This window comes from Falco punctatus (assembly GCF_963210335.1).
Source record: "Falco punctatus genome assembly, chromosome: 12".
Taxonomy (NCBI): Eukaryota; Metazoa; Chordata; class Aves; order Falconiformes; family Falconidae; genus Falco; species Falco punctatus.
In genome coordinates, this window is record NC_137592.1 from 13,919,171 (window position 1) to 13,941,218 (window position 22,048).

Consider the following 22,048-nt stretch of genomic DNA (forward strand, 5'->3'; position numbering starts at 1 on the left):
ATGAGTGGGAAGTTTTATGCACCCTTCTGGGTGCTGCACTGTTTTTTCCAGCGTCTGATTTACATAATTGCTGGTGACAGACCCAAAGAGGGAACAAAGCAGTCTATGGTCAGAGCTTTGAGCCCTCCTAAAGCAGCTTCCCTATATTTGCATGTGCATGTCTATATTGCTGCTTCTGACATTCCTCTTCTTGTCCCCCTCCCCCACAGCTTGGATGTGTTTTTCCGCTGGCTGTTTGACAAAAAATTCCTCGCTGAAGCTGCCGTGCGATTTGAGTAAGTGGAGTTAGGCAGAAGGCCCTTCTTTGCAGTGGGGGGAGGTTTCTGTTGGTGTCCAAAGGTACTGGGGCCTCCTAACTGCTGCCCTGCAAGGGGGAAGCACCTCCTGCAGCCCACTTTTGCTGCACCTCTCCAGGTGTGTGTTCCTGCCCGACAACGGGGCCTTCTTTGTCAACTACGTCATTGCCTCTGCCTTCATCGGGAACGCCATGGACCTGCTGCGCATCCCTGGGTTACTCATGTACATGATACGCCTCTGCCTGGCCCGCTCAGCGGCCGAGCGGAGGAACGTCAAAAGAGTATGTAGCGGGGCTGGCGGGGTGGCTCGTGGCCCCACCCAGGGATGGGAGTGCTGCGGTGGCGCTTGCCCAGTGTTGTGTGTACAGCTGGGTGTTGCACACCCTCGCTCATCTCCCAGGGTTATGCTGATGGCTCTTTGTTCCCTCCTGCAGCACCAGGCCTATGAGTTCCAGTTTGGGGCTGCTTACGCCTGGATGATGTGCGTCTTCACTGTGGTCATGACATACAGCATCACCTGCCCCATCATTGTCCCTTTTGGTAAGCGATACCCTTCCACTTCCCTGTGTCAGAGGCTGGGAAGATACTATCTGCCAGTCAGAGGCACTGGGAAAGAGGCTGATGCCCCACTCTGCTGGCATCGCTCCCTTTCTCCCAGGGCTCATGTACATGCTGCTGAAGCACCTGGTGGACCGATACAACCTGTATTATGCTTACCTGCCGGCCAAGCTGGACAAGAAGATCCATTCAGGGGCTGTAAACCAGGTGGTGGCAGCCCCCATCCTCTGCCTCTTCTGGCTTCTATTCTTCTCTACCATGCGCGCAGGTGAGTGCTGGGCTGGGATGCCAGCCCTGGCCAGGCTGTGGTCCTGGCAGTCCCCAGCCACAGAGCATGGTCAGCATCCCTCTGACACTGCCACTTTGGTCTTCCTTTGCCCCAGGGTTCCTGGCCCCCACTTCCATGTTCACCTTCGTGGTCCTTGTGATCACCATTGTGATCTGCCTGTGTCACGTCTGCTTCGGGCACTTCAAATACCTCAGCGCACACAACTACAAGGTGAGGTGGAGTGCTGGGTGGGGGTTCAGGATGCTTCTCCTCGAGAGCACAGCTGAGCTGCAGAACAGCAGGGGTCCCAGCCTGCTTCCCAGTGGAGCCTCTCAACCCTGGCTCCACAGAGGCAACAGTCCCAAGGCTGTCCACGCTGCTGATATGCTGCTCCTGTGGTGGAACAGCAAACGTGTTGCCCCAGCAGTCTCTTGGTTTCTCCTTTCCTTTCCAGATTGACCACACAGAGGTGGATGCCATAGAAAACAGGCAGAATGGGAGACCTGCCACCAGTCTGCCAGCTCCCAAATCAGCTGTAAGTCCCTGTCCATACCCTGACACGCTCCTTATTCATGTTTGGGAAGGGGGAGGTAACTTCCTAAGTACCTTGCTCCTAACCTCTCTGAGGCAGCACCCAAAGCCTCCCAGTGAGGGTGGGAGGCAAGTGTTGAGTGCTGTGCCCCTCGCCTGAGCTGGGTGATGAAGTGTAGCACCTCCCCAGCTTACCCCACCCCACACAACTCTTTCCTGCTGATTCCCAGACACCGTGTTACTTTCTGCCTCTCTCAGCTGGGACGGTGAATCCAGCTGGGTCAGTCTCCGTTCTTGTTCTGCATCTTTGCGTGCTTGCCCATCAGCAAAGGCTGTCACCCACCGGGGGGCTGGTCCTAGTTCCAGTGCAAAGGGGTCTCCGTGGGCATTGCCTTTAAGGCCATGAAAATGCTCTGGGGACTCTCCCCTCCCCTGCCCAACTCTGAGATCCCAGAGTCTTGTTTTCTTTACTTCTTCTTGGCTCACTGGCTCATTCCAGCTGCTTCCTTCCACTGTAAGATTTTTCTAGTTGGAGGCCTGCAGAGCTGTTCAGGGGATACATGCAGAGATGGTGTAAAGCAGAGCCCCCCACTGGCTTCCTCGGGAGAGCAGGGCTGGGGTGTGGATGTGTAATCCAGGCTCTTTCCCAGTCTCCATGTACCTAAGGGCAGTGGCATCTTGCCAAAAGGAGATTCCCCATAGGAGGCAGACACAGCCTCAGAAGGATGTGTCCGCTGGCAAAAAAAAGGGAGCAGAGTCTCCCAGTCATAATGGGCTCCAAAGAGCTGAGAAACCCCATGCTCTCCTAGCCCTGGCTCCCTGGGGATGCCGCCTGTTCCAGGATGCTGGTGTTTGGCACATCCGCTGTTGTAGGGCCAAGCCAGCCCTGCTTTTACCCCCTCTCCCAGTACATCCCATGGGGTCTGAACACTTCCTCAGCCTCCCAGTGTATCCCCATGCTCAACCTCTTGTGTGGCACTGTGTGTGTTGTGCTCTGCTGCCACGAGGAGCCTCTGAGGCTGACGTGCGTTTCTGTTTTCTCCCCACGCCTCACCAACACCGTGCCTGGCCCTGGCCAGAAGTACATCGCCCAAGTGCTGCAGGACTCTTCACCGGAGGGTGAAGCAACTGAGTCAGAGGAGCAGGGGTCGCAGGATGAGGAGCTCATCAACACAGATGGCATGAATGACACGGATTTCCAGTCGTGTGAGGACAGCCTGATAGAGAATGAGATCCACCAGTAGGGACCTCAGAGGGCAGATGGGGAAGGATGCCCAGGAGCGGGGCAGGCTGTGTGCCCGGAGACCTAGGAAGAGGCGCCCACGGGTGCCAGCTGCTGCCCTTGCCTGCCCACCCCCGGGGCCACTGCCTTCAGTGAGGACAGGGGCCCTGCCTCAAGCTCTCCATTTCCCTGCCCCTCCACCCCTGCACCAGCCTGGCAGCTCGGCGGGCATGCTCTTTACTAGCTACCTTCTTTAATGCATCCCTGGACCCCAAAACCCTGGGGGCTGGGGAGGAGGGGGACTGTGACCCCCCTGGTGCTGCTCTGGATCTGCAGGGAGGAGGAAGGCTGGGTGCTTTGTCGGGAGGGGCACAAGGAGAATCTTTGGGGTCTTCTTAGCAGGCCCCTCTGTCCCCTGTCCTGGCAAGAAACACTAATAATTTATTAGACTTACAGGAAGGTGGTAAACGAAAAGCTTTAGTCAGTGTGTGGGATGCCCCGCCTTGGTAGGGGAGTGGCTTTTGTTGCACCTTCTCCCTGTGCCTGCTTGTGCCCTTTCTCAACCCCTTGCAGCATCCACTTGGCGTGATGTGCTAGGAGCTGGGCTGGGTGCAGGGATTGGTGACAGACTTCACTCCCACCCCAGGGAAGGTGACAGCCTGGCCTTGTGGCCAAAGGTGGCATCACCCCAGGGAAGGGGTGTCGGGCCGGTGTGAGCTAGGCTGCCCCTCCCAGGGTGAGGGGTGCTGAGGGCATTTCTCATGGGCAGGAGGAGGCGCGGGCAGCCTCTCCCCCAGGTCCTGTCCCCTCCTCCCCAGGGGCACAGGCAGGGGATTGCAGCATCATTTTAAGTGGCTTTTTTTGCACATTATACTCCCCTTTCAAACAAATCAACCTGACCCCTGTGTGGTACCACAGCCCCTTTTGCTGCCCTCTGTCTGCACAGCAGGGTCAGACCTGGGGACAGGGGGGCTGTGCTGGGGGTCTCCTGGGTGCTAGGAAGAGGGGAGAAAGGGTCCTAGACTGCAGGCCCTTGGCACCCTGCGGGGTCGGTGCTGCCTGGTTGTGACGGGGCCCCATAGGCTGCCTTCCCTGAGCTGCTGCAGGGTCTTCCCCCAGCTGAGGTTGTCAGAGAGGGAGGGAGCCCTGGGAGAGCAGCCCCTGGGAGCCCTCTCTGAGCAAGACTACCATCTGTAGGAGCACAAAATCCTCATGGGGCTCTACTGGCTTTCTTCACCTGCCCTGACTGGGTGCAGGCTCCCCTGCCATCACCCAGCCTGAGTGAGGGGGGCTATTCCTCCCCTACCTCTGCCCTTGCCCCCTCCCTGGCAATAGCTGTGTCCAGAGGCAGGCAGGGGTCAGGATGGACCGGAGAGGTGGACTGGATCCCCTGGCACCTGCAGGGAGGCCTGACCCTCTTTAAAGGCTCTTTGTGAGGAGGTTTCTAGTCAGGATCAGTTGCCCTCAATTGCTTCCCCCTTCCCCTTGTGTAAAATGTAAAGGAAAATAATAAATCTCCCTGCTATTGAGCTATATTTATTTCCCTCAATCCCCTGCCACCATCCTGTTTGGTGCTCATTGCAGACACTACTGTCCCTCCCTTTGCCTGTCATCTGTGGGTGCTGGGCTCACTGGGGTGTGCCCTCCAGGGTCTGATGGGCCACCTGGAAGGGGACAGTCACTTAACCTTTTTGATCACCCATGCTGGCCCTGGAGCTCCAAGCACTTTAACAGACCTGAACAAGTGAGGCGTCAGCTCTGCTCCAGGGAAGGGCGGTCACATCCCATGGCTTTTCTCCCCCTTGCTTCCCTGTGAGAGGAGGGGAGCTGGACCCACAGAGCAGGCAGGGGGCTGCTCTGGGGAGGGTGTAGCTGACTGTCCTGTATGCCTCTCTGTAGGAATCCCAGGCCTGGAGGAAAGGGGGGACACAGGGGAAGAGTCGTGAGTCTTCAGTAGGTGGGGAGGGCAGGCCATCCTGGCTCCCAGGGCTTGGCTAGGGCTGCAGCACGTGCAGGTGTGGAGGGGCACAGCGTCACCCATCTGCTCCAGGAATGGGCTAGAAATGAAATGAGCATACGAGCCGAGAGCTCCTGGTCCAGTCCCAGGCTGGGGCAGGGAGGATGTTGATCCCGCTTCCCTATCTTGCACCCACCTACTGCCCTTGCCCCCCAGTCCAGCAGGCAGACTGGGATGCTCCAGTCTCTGTAGGTTCGGCCGTGGCCCAGGGCTGCCTTTGTGGCCATCAGGGCTCTGTCCACGGAGAGCTGTGTGTTCTGAGTGGCACTGTCTGTGTAGAGATGTGTATAATACCCTGTATATATTTGTGTACAAAAGAAAAAAGGAAAAAAATGAGCTATTGTTCTTGCAGTCTTTTCTTTGTCAAGCGGGTTGGGGGCTGGGACCTAGGAGAGGACCCCAGCTGCAGCAGGGATCCAGGAGCATGCGTGGTACAAAAGGAGGAGCGGGGGGTTGTGCTGCTCCCCCTGTGAGCACAAGCCCTGCGCAGCTGCCGGGAGCCCAGCCGTGGCTCGGGGGCTCTCCCAGCCCAAGTGGGCTCTCCCTCTGGCTGGTGGAGGCATCGGAGGCATTGCTGCTAAAAGCAGGTGGCTGGGGGGCTGCACGCGCTGAGGCTGGGTGGGGGAAGATGCTTTGGGAATGGTGTGGGAGAGGAGGGGAGTTTTGTCTGTAGCCTTGGCAGGACGCGTCAGCCCAACCGTACGGTCCTAATAGCAATTTATGTGGCTGCTGTCACCTCGCCTGGTTTGGGTGGACAGCTGAAGCCTTTGGGAAGGGGCGAGGGGTGCCAGACCCCTGGAGCACAGCCAGGCGGGGAGAGCTTTCCTGCCATGTGATGCTGCTTGTAGCTCAGCCAGCCCGCAGGACTGCTGCCCTGGCGCAGGCCGGAGCTGGGGGGGTTCCCGGGCAGCTGCTGCGTCCTCATTAACTTGCGTGTGGTGGCCGTTGCTCAGAGGATGGCACTGCGGAGAGGGGAGCTGCGGGGCGGAGTGACCCCGGGCTGCCAGCTCCCTTCCCACCTCGCTGTGTTCAGGGTGGCTCCGTGTGCCAGCAGCGCAGCATGAGCTGGGCACAAAGCACTCTCCCTCCCCTGGCAGCCCACAGCCACAGTACTGGGAAGAGGCGATGCCTGGGCACAGACAAAGAGAACCGAAGAACAGTGCCTGCTGCCAAGTCCTTGCAGGCATCGCTGCAAAGGGAAGCTTGAGGGAAGGGAACAAGGAAATTGTGCAGGTATTTGTGCGCATTTGACAAAAATTGCTCCCAAGCAGAAGAGGCAGGACGTGAGACAGCGTGTGTGACAGGATTACGTGTGTGACAGGATTACGGGGGAGCTGCCTCCTACCCCAGGAGAGTGAGCTGTGAGCAGCTTTAAAGACTATCGAGGGGTAACGAGGCAAGCGATGAATGGGTCACAACAAGGACAGGCGCTGTTCTGGGTGGATCTGAGGGGGCAGGGCAGTCACTAGTGGTCAAGACCAGAGGAAAAGCTACAGAGCTGTTCAGGCACAAGCCCAAAGCAGGAACAAGTCCTGGCGCTTCAGGTCTGCTTGCTCCTTCTCTGAAAGCATGCTGCTGCCTGCAGCTTGCCTCGGAGCTGGCTGGTGGCCCCAGCAGGGACCCCCCTATGCTCCTAGCCTGCGGGCAGTGATGCAGCCGCCTTCTGGCTGAAGGTAAGATGGAGCAGCCACTGTGGCAACCCAGAGCAGGGCACCCCAAAGCTTCCTCTGCACCAGGGTGGGCTCTCCTAGCTGGAGATGGCAACATGGCAGTGCCACTGGGTGGCAGCCAGGGCTGGCATGTTCTCTTGTAGGTGTAGCAGGACCTGGCTACAGCTGGTTTTGAATGTTCTAGTTGCCCTTCCCTCAGGCAAGAGACAGAGCTCTTGATCCCATGTGCAACCTGCTCCCTGCTTAGGAAGGATTTGCCCTCCTGAGGCAAGACAGGTGGGTTAGAAGGCAGGTGCTCTTGGGGAGCAGCTGGATGCCAGCTCCGGCAGTGAGGGGGTATGGGCACAGCTTCCCCGGCTGCAACCAGGCGTGAGGGGAGGAGGAGGAGCCCCGCAGCTGGTGACACTCGTTGGGATCACCATGTTCAGCCCGGGCACCAGAAGGATGGCAATGCAGAGCTTCTTCCTGGGGCTGGGCCGGGCCATGCTGAGCTGGTCATGCCAGGCCAAGCCATGCTGTACTGAGCCACGTTGGCCGTGCTGGGCTAAGCCACGCCAGTCCATGCTGGGCCATGCCATGCCAGGCAAAGCCATGTTGCACCACAGCGGGTTGCGTGGTGCTGTGCCGAGCCCCGCTGTGGCCGTGCCCGCTGGCAATGGCACCACCCCACCACCCCGCATAGCCATGCCATGAGTCATGGAGGACACGTACGGGCAGCCCCAGGCAGCGGGGCCTGCTGGAGGTGGGCCCTGCCGGCACCCAGCAGCAAGGGGCAGCTGGTGGGGTGGGCGCTGGCCATGGCCGCCAAGGCTTGCATGAGAAGGCGGTGTGAGCACAGCCCCACCGGGCACGGGGGAAGGAGAAGGGATGCCTTGGCTCAGCCGTGGCACCGTAAGGTCAACAACAAGGGATGAGGCGCAGCACAGAGCTCTGCCCAGCCAAGCTGGGGTGCCAGCAACACGGGGCAGCGCCGTGTCACTCCTAAACCCTTTCCCAGGGGCAGGTCACCTCCTTTACTCCTTCCAGCCCCGGTTTCCCTGTGGACCGAGCCCATTGCTTAGACCAAAGGTGAGGAGGGCGCCCAGCCCGGCGGCCCCGGTAAATCTCCTGCCGGTAGCTGCGAGCAGTCGCTGCGCCTTTAATTCCCCCTCCCACCGCCCGCCCGGCTCTGCTCGCACATCCTGCCCGCCGAAACCCCACCTTCCGCGGCGGGGCCGTGCCGAGCCGCGCCGGGCCGGGCTGGGCTGGGCTGAAGCGGGCAGGGCGGTGGCGGCGGCGGCAGCTTCCGTAAGTCCCCCTCCTCCCCCCTCCTCCATCCTCGCCCTTATCCGACCCCCAGCATGGAGCCAGCGCCGGGGGTCCCCGCGGGCGGTCCCCACTGGCGGGCGGCGGGCAGGGCGGAGGCCCCCGCGGCTGCTTCCCGCCGGGCTCCCGGTCCCTCCCGGTCCCTCCTGGCCCCGCCGGTCCGCGGGGATTTTTGCGTTAGGTAACGCAGCCGCAGGGACCCGGAGGCTTCCTAGTCAGGGCGGCGAGTGAAATGGGTACCGCAGCCACCCGGGATGCGCTGCCGACCCCCCAGCCAACGCCGCATCTCGTTGAGGGGTTGCGCGAGGACAAAGGGGAGCTTGTGGGAAAGGAGGATCTTTGTCACCCGGGGGGCTGGGAGGGGCTTGAGAGCTGCTTGCGCAGTGTGGGACCCTCGGGGCGGCTGTGGCCCCTTGCCCCGAGCTGAGTATGCGGCAGAATGCGGTGTCCGGACTCGGCCTGGCTCGTGTGGAGGAAGGGAGCTCCCCCTTCCTTCCGTCTCCGAGAGCAGCTGGCAACCAGGGATCTGCAGAGATTTTTGGCTGGGTTTCAGCAATGATGCTGTCCAGGGGCTTTTCAGTGTGTGCTAAGGTGCAAAGATATCAGGGACCCGGCAGGGACCAGCATGTCTTTCTGCTCCCACCTGGAAGGGATCAGAGATGCCCATGATACTGGAAAGCATCATATTGTGGATGAAGATTGCCTGGTGTGGAAAACTGCCCTGGGGGCTTGGCTTGTCTCTGCAACCACCTTTCCTCCTCCGAGAAGAGCCTGCAGCATCAGCCTGGCAGGGGTGTCAGCAACTGACCCCATCGCTTAAGGCCCCTGCGTGGTTCCTGTCCCATCCAGGGGTCTGAAATGTTTTTGCTTGCTCTGCGCTTGCGTGACCTCCGTCTGCCACTAAGCACAACCTTCCCAAGTATTTTGAGCCACAGAGCTAAGAATAACTTGTACGGTGCCCGTGTCTGGGCTGCAACGCAGCTCCCCATGTCTGCGGCCATGTCCAGCACCGGTAGGCAGGGGGGGAGAGGGGGCAGGGGCTGTGGGCAGGGGGAGTTTCCTGGCCCTCGGCAGGCTGGGGTGTGGGTGCTGGGGTGTGAGTGCCGGGGAGGTGGCGAGGTGGGTGCTGGAGGCTGTGCAAGTGGCTGTATTTAGGATTCCTCCTCCCACAGCCCCTCTGGGCTCCGGGCAGGTGCTTGGAGCAGAGGAGCCATCCCGCCAGCCCTGCAGGCAACGAGTATCTCGACACTGGGAGAGGCTGCCAGGGTGCTGGCTGCAGAGCGGGAGCGTGAGGGAGGAGGTAGTGGAGAAGGGCTGAGCTCCATAGATTTGGGGCCGTTGTAGAGAAGGGCTGGCACTGCCTTGGAGAAGGATAGCGAGTTTAGAGCATCCCCAGACTGGCAGAGTGACGGGGAGGAGTAGATTTTCCTCCTGAAAAGCTTCTGGTTAGGGCAGCCCCTTGGGTTAGCAGCCAAGTTTATGCCCTGTGCCAGGGGCTTGTACCCTTCTCGCTGTCACTTGCCTTCCCTTAGCCAAGGAGAGCTGCCTCCAGAGCCAGGCTGCACCCTGCTCCCTCAGACGCTCTGAGTGGGCTGCTAGCTCCTGGGTTACTCACCCAAGGACTGCTCCGCTGCCTCACGCGGAGAAACCTCTGGAGTATTTGGCAGCAGCTGAGACGGCTGGGGAGCGGGGCAGGGTGAGCCGCAACGCCGGTGGGCCCGTGGTGGTGGCACCTGCCCCACGGCCCTGCTGCAGGTGACCCTGCCTGCGTGGACCACACAGCTCCTTCCCACCCGGGCAGCGCCCTGTGCTGTTCCTGCCGGTTCGAAGCACCCAGCCGTGAGCTGCCAGGGGACGCCTGTGGCGAGGCCTTCGCCGGGGCAAGGGACCGGCACAGCGGGGGGCTCTGCCCTGCCCCATCCCCGGGTGCCCCGCGGCATCCCCCATCCCTTCCCCGGCGCCTCCCCGCAGGCTGCTCCACTTGAGTCACCCTGGGCCGTCCCGCCTCTTCCTTCCCCCGTCCTCCCCGGGCCGAGAGGGCCCTCCTGCCCCCGCAGGGCTCCTCCCTTCCCGGCCCTACTGACTCAGTGCTGGGGCAGCCGGGAGAGGGAGCGGAGCCCGGGTCTGGGAGAAGCTGCGGGCCGCTGACACCATCACAGCTGCAACGGACGAGAGGAGGGAAGGTCCCGGAAGGCTGTGCCGGGAGGAGAGGCTGTTGTTGATGGGGGCGGAAAGTGGTGAAAGTGCCTGAAATTCCTCTGAGCTTGGCCTTTCTGCTCAGCGGGATGGAACGGGAGAGCCACGGGCTGCCTCCTGCCAGCCGGCCCTCAGAGCCGCTCTGCTCGGTCAGTGTCCCCTACGGACAGCAGGGCTGCGGTGGCCGGGCTGGAGGCTGTGGCCCAGAATGGGGCTGCTGCTGGGGGTGGCATCTGAGGGGGCTCTCCTGGCATGCCGGCACACCCTGGGGATGCTCCGTGTGCAGGCTCTGCTCGTTGCTCCTGGGCAGTGCCAGCGGAAAAGGTCCCCGCCGTGGAGGTGGTGGGCAGCTGGGGATCCAGCCCCCGAGCCTGGCACTGTGTGAAATGGCTGATGTCCCCAGGGCGGTGCAGGGGTGCTGGGCCCTGCCTCAGCCTGGCTGTGCCTGTTTCGTTGCAGGGAGCAGAGCTGAAGGCAGTGCCGCCGGTGCCCAGCCATGATGCCCTTTGGTGGGATGGCTGCCCGTCTGCAAAGGGACCGCCTGAGAGCCGAAGGCGTTGGCCAACACGACAACGCTATCAAATACCTCAACCAGGACTATGAGGCCCTCAAACAGGAGTGCATTGAGAGCGGCACCCTCTTTAGGGACCCCCAGTTCCCAGCTGGCCCCTCTGCCCTCGGATTCAAGGAGCTGGGGCCACATTCCAGCAAGACGCGGGGGGTGGTGTGGAAGCGTCCATCGGTAAGTGCTGGGCTGGCTTCTTTTCAGGCTGGGCTGGCGTCCCTGCCCTGCAAGGTCTGCACTGACATGGTTTGCCAAGCTGCAGCCTGGCCCTGGCCTGCTTCTCTCAGTGCTCAAAGTTTCTCCAGTGCTTCACAGCATCCTATCCCAAGGGCCTAGCAATGCCCCGTAAGCGTCTGTTCGGAAGAGCGTTGTGTCTAGCAGGTCCTGCTTCCTCTGGGCAGCAGACTGTGGGCTTTAAAGTGGGCAGGCTGTGTCATTGCTTCTAGGTGTCATGGCATGGATGTGTCACCCTCAGTTACTGGGGCTTTTGGGGGTGTATGTTCCCCGGTGCCTCGAGTGCAAGGGGAATGCCGTTAGTCTGTCTAGCTGTGTACGCACATGGCTACTGCAGATCTTGTCTTGCCTTACTGGGATGGCCTTGGGGTTGCAGTCAAGCAGATCTCCCTGGCAGAGGACAGGTGGGGTGCGTCTCTCAGGGACTGTATTCCCTTCCTCCGAAGTCAGAGCTGCAGCGGGGGCCAGCCCCACAGAAGCCTAGGCCCTGCCAAGATTCAGCACCAGCGTCTGATTCTCTCCTTCTCCTGCAGGAATTAGTGGATGACCCGCAGTTCATCGTTGGCGGTGCAACCCGGACAGACATCTGCCAGGGGGCTCTGGGTGAGTGCTGGAGCTGTATCCCCAGACCTTAGTCTGGAGAGCAGTGCCTGGGGAGGGTTGGCGTGGCTGGAGAAGAGGTGTTTCTGTAAGGCTGAGGGTGGACCCGTTTCACAGCACCTTTCCCCAGGCCCATGCAGCACATTTTCATGCCAGACTGCACAGCCATCTCTGTACCAAAGGTTCCCTTCCCATTTAGTGTGGTGGAAACTGGAAGGCTGGGGACACCCTGTGCCTCCTGGTGGCTCTAGGTTAAGGCTCCATGAAAATGGGGTGCTGTGTGCACAGCTTGACCATGCTAAGATCAGGGGAGGTTTTGGGTGGATTCATGCCTGAAACATGCTGACAGTGCCAGGAGCTGCTCCAAAGAGGTCTCTGCTTTGGTAAATGGTGAGGGGTGGCAGCTGGATGACAGTAACAAACTGAGGTGAGGACGTGCTGGTCATGGCAAAGTATTTGTGAAGGAACACAGTGTGGCAGGAAGGAACCGAGAGGAGAGCTACGAAGTGCAAGTGGCAATTTATCATTTCTCCAAGGCAAAGGCACTAAGACAAGGGAAGCAGTGTTAATGGGCTGGGTAGGCTGGAAGGGCTGGCAACTGGGATTTCATGGTCATCAGAACCAGATCTGGGTACCACCAAGAGTGTCATCCTGATCCGGATTAGGCATTTGGCTGGAAGTATCATGTGCCTTAGCACATACAGCACGCTGGTTTCAGGGCTGACCACATTTAATGTATTCAGTAATGAGAACAAACTTGCAGTGGTAACTGGAGCAGATAACAGCCCTGAGCACTGCGGTGGTGTTCAGGTGGTTATTAAAAAGTCTGAAATGCCATTTGGTCAAACCACAGTCCCATACAGGTTATCCAGGCTTAAAGCTATGGTGCGACAGTCTTCAAAGGCAAAAGGGAAAGGGGAACTGCGGCAATGGATTTTAAAGTGCAGTGCTGGCCTGGAGCAGCACTTGTGGTTAAGAGCACTTGGAAGGAAAAGTGCAGTGGTGTTGCTCACAATTTGAGAAGCTGGGGCAGAAGCATTAGACCTCTCGCTCGATGAATTTTTTTTTTTTAAATCCAAAGTGTAATTCTGCTGCAGAACTCCGTGTCTGAGATACGGAGGGCAGACACATGAATGAGTCCCTGGAGGGCCTAGATAAGCGGCTGCAGGAGGGCTGGCTGTATGTCATGGTCTGGACACAGGCTCCAAGTCACGGAGGATCGTTCCTTGCTGCCTTGAGCTAACACTTCTCTCTAGGGCAGGCTGAGTGAGCCTGACTCCCTGAGCTCCATTCATCTGTTGGACCCTCTCTGGTTTCTTCATGTGCTTTCTGAGTGGGGAAGCCCCAAACGTTTGCAAAAAAGCACGCTGTGGGGTCCTACACATCCACCACCTACCCCGGCCAGCTAGGAAGGTGGTGGGTGCTCACACCAGCTTCCTCTCCTCCCCCAGGTGACTGCTGGCTGCTGGCTGCCATCGGCTCCCTCACGCTCAATGAGGAGCTCCTGCACCGTGTGGTGCCCCACGGGCAGAGCTTCCAGGAGGACTATGCTGGCATCTTCCACTTCCAGGTGGGCTGGGAGCTCCTGGCCCTCCACAGCTGGTTGGGCTGGGGTTGGGAAGGAGGGCACCGGGTGAGGGCATCCCTCTGGGGTAGGGATGAGCAAGTTGTGTGATGCTCTGAGCTCACCCCACTCTCTCCTGACCCCCCAGATCTGGCAGTTTGGTGAATGGGTGGATGTGGTAGTGGATGACCAGCTGCCCACCAAGGACGGGGAGCTCCTGTTTGTCCACTCGGCAGAGTGCACCGAGTTCTGGAGTGCTCTGCTGGAGAAGGCCTATGCCAAGTGGGTACCCCTGTGGTGGGCACGTGGGCGGGTGGGGGACAGGGCCCCTCACTGTGCAGGGCAGAAGCGAGGGGGTCTTTTCTGTCCCTGGCCCTGCTGGCGCTGGGTGCCTGGGGAGCAGCAGTGTGCTATCCTTGTCACCTCACGTGCCCCTCTCACCCACTGGTGCTCAGGCTGAACGGCTGCTATGAGTCGCTGTCAGGGGGCAGCACCACCGAGGGCTTCGAGGACTTCACCGGCGGCGTGGCAGAGATGTATGACCTCAAGCGGCCGCCGCGCAACATGGGCCACATCATCCGCAAGGCGCTGGAGAGAGGTTCCCTGCTGGGCTGCTCCATCGACGTAAGTGGTGCACTGGCATGAACCAGGGGCTCTGCCCTAGTAATGGCCAAAGCGAGGCCTCGCAGCCTGAGACTGTGCCAGCAGTCCCCTCGCTGGGACACTGGGCAGGAGGTTAATTCTTTCCCCTCTTAGCAGAGCACACTTTCCAGAGCCAGCGTGGCAGCCCTGGGGCACTGTGTGGGGGGCTGCAGCCCAGCTGCTGTGAATGGGCTCCTTTGGATGGAGCAGGAATGTCCATCTCAAGTGTGGACTGCTGAGCAAGGGTCTGCCTATAGCCCTGGCCATGTCTTGCATCAGTGTCTGTGAATTAGCTGGAACAGCGTTTTCCATCTCCCTCTCATTAAATCCTTTTCTTGCTTTCTGAAGTTTGGGTGGTTCCCCGATGGATCTCCAGGGTCCTCCGGCAGGGAAACTGTCTTTAAATCCTCCTCAGCCTGCAGCCTTTGAGCACAGGGAGTTGCTACCTTATGCTTCTCGTGGCTGGAGCAGTGCAAAGCAAGGGGAATTCTCCACATGGTGGAGGGAAGAGGTAGGGATAGGACTGCACAAATTCAATTGCATTCACTTGAGTTTTGCACACTCTCCTCAGATCACAAGTGCCTTTGATATGGAAGCAGTGACCTTCAAGAAGCTGGTGAAGGGCCATGCCTATTCTGTCACAGCCTTCAGAGATGTGAGTTGGCTAGATGAGACTTGAATAGCAATAAAATTCCTTTAAAATAAATAAAATAAAATAAAACCTCCTGTGGCAGGTGAACTACCGGGGACAGCAGGAGCAGCTCATCCGCATCAGGAACCCCTGGGGTCAGGTGGAGTGGACCGGAGCCTGGAGCGATGGGTGAGTTGGACAGATGGGAGACTTCAGTCCCGCTGCTGGCAGGCCAGTGGGCTCCGCACACACAGCAATCAAGAGCACCGCAAGTTCAGCGTGCCGTGCCCTTCACATCAGAGAGGGGGGCAGTTGAGGGCAGCTCTGAATTCACCTTGAGTAGTCCTCATTTAATTGTCTCTCTCCTGCTATTCCAGCTCCTCTGAGTGGGACAACATTGACCCTGACGACAGGGAAGAGCTGCAGCTGAAGATGGAGGATGGAGAGTTCTGGTGAGTGCCACAGCAAAATGCTGCTTTTTTTCAGCAGTTAGCCTGGGAAGGAGCAGAGGAGCTGGAGGGAGATCCTGCCGTCCTACTTCACCTGAAGCACATGACCTGCCTTTATGAGCTGACATTCCAGCACTGGAGAGCCCGCTAACATTCTGTCATCTGATCTAGTTAATAATTTTCCTCCCTTCAGGGAAATGCAGCCCAACTAAATGCGAAATAAACATCTAGGAAGGGTAAATACACAGTCTTCCCCAAGCCCAGCAGCAGGCTTTAAGTGAGCTGTAACTCAGGGTAGAAGGTCTTGCTGTCACTTAATTCTCCCAAAATGTTGGCTGGGTCCAGAGCTGCTTGTGCTCTCCTCCCTCCCCCTCAGCAGCAGCCTAGCCTCAGCCCCTGCCTGCCTCCCGCAGGATGTCTTTCCGGGACTTCATGAGGGAGTTCTCCAGGCTGGAGATTTGCAACCTGACCCCCGATGCCCTCACCAAGGACGAGCTCAGCAGATGGCACACACAGGTGTTTGAGGGCACGTGGCGCCGGGGGAGCACTGCTGGGGGCTGCAGGAATCACCCAGGTACCTCTCCCATCCATATCTCCGCTTTTGGCAGCGTGATGGAGCAGGATGTCTCATCCATGCATCCTCTTCCTCCCAGCCACATTCTGGATCAACCCCCAGTTTAAGATCAAGCTGCTGGAAGAGGATGACGACCCTGGGGACGACGAGGTAGCCTGCAGCTTTCTGGTGGCTCTGATGCAGAAGCACCGGCGGCGGGAGCGGCGGGTCGGGGGCGACATGCACACCATTGGCTTCGCTGTCTACGAGGTAACCCCTGCCCACCCTGATGCTGCTTCCTTGGGACTGGGTCAGCCCTGCCAGTCCTGCCTCAGCCTGGCACCCCAGTCCTCAAGGAAACCTTTCCCACCTGCTTCAGCCAATCTGCGGGTCAATGTCCCCCATCCCGTGCTCCCTGCAGCTGTAAGGAAGGGGAGCAGGTACAGGGATTCTGATTTTTTTTCCCTTTTCTCTCCTCCCTGCAGGTTCCTGAGGAGGTACGTCCTGCGCCACTGGAGCCTACCCCCTCTTGGGCAGAGTGCAAGGAATGGGTTAATGCACATGCATGCACGCTTGTGCACCCAGTGGTGTGGGAGCTCCCACCGTGCTGGCAGTGGCTAGGGTGCTAATGGGTGCTGGGGATGGCTCCTGCTGGGATGGACAGGGCAAGGATGTCCTGCCCGACAGGGCTGGCTTTGGTCCCACCTCTCCCTGTGGGTCCCCCGTGTTGTGGGGCAGTGGTCCATAGCATGTTTGTTCCCCCAGGCCCAGGGCAGCCAGCCTGTGCACTTGAAGAAGGACTTCTTCCTGCGAAACCAGTCACGGGCACGGTCTGAGACCTTCATCAACCTGCGGGAGGTGAGCAACCAGATCCGGCTGCCCCCGGGCGAGTACATCGTTGTGCCCTCCACTTTTGAGCCACATAAGGAGGCCGACTTCATCCTGCGGGTCTTCACTGAGAAGCAGTCAGACACAGCGTGAGTCCTTGCCTGGCCAGCGGATGCCCTGTGTCTGTGAACAGTGGGACATCTCCCCACCACAGGCAGCCTGCTGGCTGGGGACCCCATTTAATCACTTTGTTCCTCCTTTCTGCTCCCAGGGAGCTGGATGAGGAGATCTCGGCAGATCTGGCAGATGAGGTAGGAGCCACCACTTTGGTTTGGTTGATGCTGAGGTTCTGGGGCTTGGGAAGAGGAGCTGTAGGCTGCCTGGGTTTGGGATGTCACAGTGTCTGGAGAGGGGCTGTCAAGGTGATGGGATGTGGGAAGTAACAAAAATGAGAACAAGGAAGAGCTTTCCTTCCAGTTTGGGTTTGCTGAGCATGGAAGGCAGGGCAGAGCCCAGGTTGACCACTAACCTCTTCTTTCTGGCCTGCGTCACCCCAGGAGGAAATAACTGAGGATGACATAGAGGATGGCTTCAAGAACATGTTCCAGCAGCTGGCAGGGGAGGTGGGTACAGCTGCGCCAAGCCCTGGAGAGCCCTGGCCTGGAGAGGGGATGGGAGGGGACACCTGGCCATGAGAACTCCAGCCCACCCCATGCTCACTCAGTCCCATCCTGCAGACAAGTCCATCTCCACCACAGCTGAGCCCAGCTGCCCCCAGGGGTGGTGTGATGGGGACAGATTTGGAGAAGGGGCATCCAGCTGTGGCCCAAACTCTTCTGGGCATGCAGGAAATGCACTGGCACCCTGATGCTTTGTGACTAAGGCGGAGATGCTTAGGCAGGAGGAGGGAAAGGGCCACAAGTGGGGCGGAGAGCAGGCAAGGGGTGCTGCTAACTCTGCTTCTGCTGCAGGACATGGAAATCAGTGTCTTCGAGCTCCGAACTATTCTGAACAGAGTCATCGCTAGACGTAAGTGCTGCCCATCCTCCCCCTGCTCCCCACAGCCTGGGCCTGCTCAGCAGGTTGGGTTTTGATGCATATCCTCAACCTCCTCCTCTGTCTGCAGACAAAGATCTGAAGACAGATGGGTTCAGCCTGGACTCCTGCCGCAATATGGTCAACCTGATGGATGTATCCTCTTGGCGCTGTGGGCAGGGACCAGCTTCCCTGGTGCTCAGCCTGCCAGCATCAAGACTTTTCCGTGGGAGCTGGGGCTTGGCTCTCTGGCTGTGCCAAGGCTGTTTAATCAGGAGAAGGAAGGAAAGCGTCCTTGTGGCTTCAGGGCCGCTTGTCCTACACCCCTGGGCTTTAGCGGCAGGCTTTTTGGAAAGGGCCATCAGTTCCCCTGCTTGCTTTGGGCCCTGGCTCCACCACCAGAAGCCCAGCCCAGCCCTACTCACACCTTCAACCTTCCCCTCTGGGAGGAAGCTCCCCGTGCTTTCCTTCCCCACAGAGGATGCCACCCAGCCTTCAAGGCACTCCTGGACGGGAATGAGGGCTGTTGGGCTTCTTTCTCCCCAAACCATCCTGACCAGCAGTTAAGAATGAGGGGTGTAAAGCGACAGGAGCCATGGCCTGTGCTCCTGCTTGCATGAGGACATGCACCTGAGAGGTCAGGCGGGGGTAGAGGAGCATCTCCAAGCCTTTCTCTATTCTGGCCCTGCAGCATCCCTTTTTGCTGCAGGCCAGCTCAGTTTTGCTCCGAGGACACCACAGCAATGTGGTACCTACAGCAGCGGCACAGCTGCTCACAGGGAGTGACATGGCAGCAAGTTTAAGCCTTGCAGAACTGCTGGGTTGCAGGCTCTGATCTTGCTGCTGGTGGAGGACAGAGAGGGGAAGTTAGGGGAGAAATTGGGCAGGCCAAGTGTGGCCAGGCTTTTCTCACCTCGAGTGGCAGGGATCTGATGGCTTTGCCTTTACACCAGCCCCTTTGCTGGCTGTTTTCTCCTTGACCCTCTGCTCCCCAGAAAGATGGCAGTGCCCGCCTCGGGCTGGTGGAGTTCCAGATCCTGTGGAACAAGATCCGCAGCTGGCTGGTGAGGAGGAGCATGGAACATGGCACACTGCACAGGGGTAGCACCCCTCCTGAGGCAGCACCATGAGGGGATGGCCAGACTAGGGGCCACAGGAGAGCCTGCCCTTCACATCCTCTATGATGTTTTGCAGGGAATCTTCCGCCAACACGACCTGGATAAGTCGGGCACCATGAGCTCCTATGAAATGCGCATGGCTCTAGAGTCAGCCGGTAGGTCTGGAGAAGGATGCGGCTGGGATGGGGGCTCCTGCTGTTGGAGCCTTGTCCCAAATATCTGGAGAAGAGTGTAATCAGCCTATATTACATGCTTGGAGCCAACCTGTTGTGATAGTGAGATGTGGCCCATGTCTACATTGGGCTTTCTCCATCCCAGCTGTGCTGAGTGCTGGAGCCTTGGAGTTAGAGACACACACAAGGTGGTTCCAGCTTCTGTCCTCTGGCCAGCAGGGTCCCATCCTAGCGAAGCAGAGACCTGGGGTGGAATAGTTTGCTAACTAGTCATATGGCTCCAGGGAGAGCATCGCCTCTTCCTGCTGAGGCTGGACATGGTGCCCTTCCCTGGCTGGGCTGGTGGCCCCTTCAGGTTGGGGCATGGACTTTCATAGTTACACCCTCCTCTCCAGCCTCCCTAGGGTGCCGACTGCTCTCTGCCTTGCAGGTTTCAAGTTGAACAACAAGCTGCATCAGGTGGTGGTGGCCCGCTATGCAGATGCTGACATGGGTGTAGACTTCGACAACTTTGTCTGCTGCCTGGTGAAGCTGGAGGCCATGTTCAGTGAGTGGTGGCTCTGGGGCAGGGAGGGCAGGGACAGAAGGATGCATTGCTCACCTTGCTCTTGTGCCCCTGCAGGGTTCTTCCGCAGCATGGACCCCGAAGGCACTGGCACCGCTGTCATGAACCTATCCGAGGTAAGAGCTCAGCTCAGTGGGAGGTGGGGTGGGAGACAAGGGAACAAGGCATTAGCGTGAAGGGAGCACCTGAGGTGGGTGGTAGAAAGCCCTCCAGCCCCTTGGGTAGGGAAAGAACCTGTAAAAGATCAAGATGAGAAGACAGGATTGCTGCAGGCTCCGTGTTTCTTGGAGGGCTGACAAAGTTGACACATAAGGGCATGTCAAAAACGCAGTAGCCCCTGCTCATCCCTTCTCCCTCTCCTTCCCAGTGGCTGCTGCTGACGATGTGCGGCTAGAAGCCACGACAGATCCACTGCGACTGGGACACCCCGGCGGGCCAGGCCCACTCCAAGTGCCTCCCCTTGGATCTGGACATAGGATACTCTTCCCCCCCTTGCTCCATCCTGCGCTGAGCCACCAGCCCTGCCCCCCAGCAAGCCTCACGCCACTCTCTGGTGGACCAGGGGTCAAAGCAGGCAGAGGATACCCTTCTCCTCTTCTGGGCTGGGCTTCTTTCCACTCCCCCCTCCCCTCTCCCCAGTCCAGAACAGGAGGAGGGCAAGCAGCATGGGGTACGTCTGCATGGCTGGAGTGAAGGAGCAGGCTGAGCGCCAGCTACGGAGCAGGGAGAAGCAGGAGCTGCAGGGGAAAGAGCCAAGGGGGACACTCGTATCGTTTGCTCTAGTGCTGCCCCATCCATCCCCACCGGCACGCGCTGCCTGTCTCTGTGACCACACCTGGGAGCATCAGCTGCCGAGGTACTGCCTTGCTCAGGCAGATGCAGTGGGTTCCTGGGGAGACAGTGGCCTTCTGGGAGGAGGAAGGGCCATACTCCTCTTCAAGTCCTTGTACTGCATTCATCGCCACTAAGCACGACCAAAGCGTGGAGCCCACTGGCTCCTTCTGCGTGGCCTTCAACACAATCCCTTCCAGCTCCATGCCCCTGCATCCCTCCGCTGGGTCAAGCCCTGTAACTTAAGCACTGAATGTTTGGGGGCTCCCCTGCCACATAAGCACGTGCCACCCTGTAGCGCAGCAGGAAGCTCCTCTCTTCTGCGTGGGCACAGCAACGCCACTGCCATCGTGGCAGTTTGGCCTCCTCTTCCATCCCTGGGAGCTCTTGGGGCATCTGCTGCCCCTGCTCATGGCCCACAGCAGGGCTGGGAGGGTCCAGCACCCAGGAGGTGATGCCCTCCCGCAGAGAGGAGGGGGGAGTGGTTCGGGGAGTGTTCTCCAGCACACAGTTGTTGGGTTTCTTCCCCCTTACCCTCCCGCACTGTTACACTCTCTTCCCTTGGGTTCCTGCGCCCAGTGCGGACGGATTCCAGTGTCAACATATTTGTACTTCTCTGTGCTCCTGCACTCCACTCACCTTCTGAGGTAATGGGGTGGCTCCAGCTTGGGGGCGGGTGGCAGCCATCCTCTGCCCTTCAGAGGCAGGCAGTTAGCATCCCCCAGACCCCTGCCGTTGCTGGAGGATGCACCTGCAGCAATAACCACTGCTGCCAGCCTGGCAGCTCCGCTTCCTCACCTACTCACCGCGCAATCTGGGAATAAACTAAGATCTGTTGGACGTGTGGCCTGGGCACCGACTTGGGGGTCACGTCCTCCCTCTGCTCACCGTTGACTGGGTTAGGGGGGGATGAGATGCAGAGCCAAGCCCAGGGCATGCTGCTTGCCCAGCCTGGGACATGGGTGGATGGGCATCACCAGGTGCAGGTCTTGCCGTGGGGAGGGGGTCTGTATCCCCTAGGATTTTATAAAACTCGTCTCTTCCTTTGGAGGAGAGTCTTAATGCCAACATGCAGGAGCAGCGCTACGTAAGAGGTGTAAGGGAGCACTGCTCTTCAAAGTGAGAACAAGCGGCGTGCTGTTAGCAGGGCTGTTTGGTTATCCCAGGGATTTTTCAAGTGGAGGGCTCCCTGGTCCTCCGTGCAATCCCAAAGTCTCTAGGAGACAAGGGCTCAGGTGTGAACAGGGCATCGGGGCAAGCACGCGGAGCTGTCATTGCTGTCCCAGCTGCGAGGCCCCGTCACGCACACACAGGCCCGATTGTAGGGCACAGTGACACCCTGGCTTTGGGATGACAGGTGTCCCCTCCCTCCCTCCGCGCACCAGCTGGCAGATCCCTTCCCTCACCAGCCCCAGCAGCTGGCAGGCCAGTATCGGCAGGGGGTCCCCAGCTGCCAGCTAACACCACCCAACACCACGAAGGGTAGCCGGGCTCATCCCCCTAGTTGCAAAGGAGACGAGGAGGCCCAGCAGAGTCCTTAAATGCTGGTATCAGGTGAGGAGCAAGAGGGGCCGGGGGCCAGATGTGGCCAAAACAGCTCCTGGCTTTGGGTTTGCCTTGCGACGGGCACCCGGCAGCGAGAGTCAGCCCACTCCCACCTTTCCCACACCTATCCCACAGGTCTGCCTTAGGTGGGAGTGCACAAGGTCAGCAGGCAGCACCCATGGGTGCGCAGCACCACTGCTCCTGCTCCCCAACATCACAACATCTCCTCCTGCACCCTGTGCCTCTGCCTCCTGCAGTCCAGAGCTGCCTGCCCGTCCTGGGGGTCCCTCCTCTCCCACCAGCTGCTCACGTCCATCCTCCAGGCGTAGGAGGGGGGGCAGGACCGCAGCCTGGCCCCACCTGGCCCTACCAGCTGCCCCGGCAGCCGGGCTCTGGCCCTGTCTCCCCCTCGGCTGTGCTTCGCTCTGTCCTGGCCCCATGGCCGCAGGAATGTCACTCCCGTGGGCACAAGGGGCCTTTGTGTGAGCAGAGCTGGCGGGCGGGGGGCATAGCCCAGCCCAGCACCCTGAGCCGGAGCTGGGGAGAGCCGCAGCCGAGGGCACGTGCGTGGGCAGCAACTGCCACCACATGGGGCATGGCCTCACCACTCCCAGCAAGGCTCAGCAGCATCCCCACTGCCGCAAGGGCTGTC

General features: G+C 59.5%; 2 protein-coding genes across 4 annotated transcripts in view; both read left to right on the plus strand.

Annotated features, from left to right (window-relative positions):
• The window catches only part of TMEM63B (transmembrane protein 63B), a 48,851-nt gene extending 43,623 nt beyond the window's left edge, over window positions 1-5,228 (plus strand). For both annotated transcript variants that reach the window (XM_080407854.1, XM_080407855.1), the window contains 7 exons: window positions 210-275; window positions 415-577; window positions 731-836; window positions 955-1,122; window positions 1,238-1,353; window positions 1,577-1,657; window positions 2,733-5,228. In XM_080407854.1, coding sequence (XP_080263980.1) covers window positions 210-275; window positions 415-577; window positions 731-836; window positions 955-1,122; window positions 1,238-1,353; window positions 1,577-1,657; window positions 2,733-2,897 — 865 coding nt within the window. In that variant the 3' untranslated portion in view covers window positions 2,898-5,228. The remainder of the gene's footprint in view (window positions 1-209; window positions 276-414; window positions 578-730; window positions 837-954; window positions 1,123-1,237; window positions 1,354-1,576; window positions 1,658-2,732) is intronic.
• Window positions 5,229-7,706: 2,478 nt separating this feature from the next.
• CAPN11 (calpain 11) lies at window positions 7,707-20,691 on the plus strand. Of its 2 annotated transcripts, none has more exons than XM_080407857.1 (22): window positions 7,707-7,849; window positions 10,523-10,805; window positions 11,396-11,465; window positions 12,914-13,032; window positions 13,175-13,308; window positions 13,482-13,650; window positions 14,240-14,323; window positions 14,403-14,488; window positions 14,677-14,751; window positions 15,162-15,322; window positions 15,402-15,571; window positions 15,787-15,798; window positions 16,067-16,278; window positions 16,401-16,440; window positions 16,687-16,752; window positions 17,101-17,158; window positions 17,256-17,320; window positions 18,160-18,228; window positions 18,359-18,437; window positions 18,886-19,002; window positions 19,078-19,136; window positions 19,388-20,691. In XM_080407857.1, exons 2-22 carry the CDS (start codon window positions 10,560-10,562, stop codon window positions 19,412-19,414), a joined length of 2,118 nt encoding a protein of 705 aa, XP_080263983.1. In that variant the 5' UTR covers window positions 7,707-7,849; window positions 10,523-10,559; the 3' UTR covers window positions 19,415-20,691. The 2 variants fall into 2 exon arrangements, with proteins under 2 accessions (XP_080263983.1, XP_080263984.1); XM_080407858.1 differs by lacking the exon at window positions 7,707-7,849 and adding an exon at window positions 7,910-8,879.
• Window positions 20,692-22,048: the final 1,357 nt, after the last annotated feature.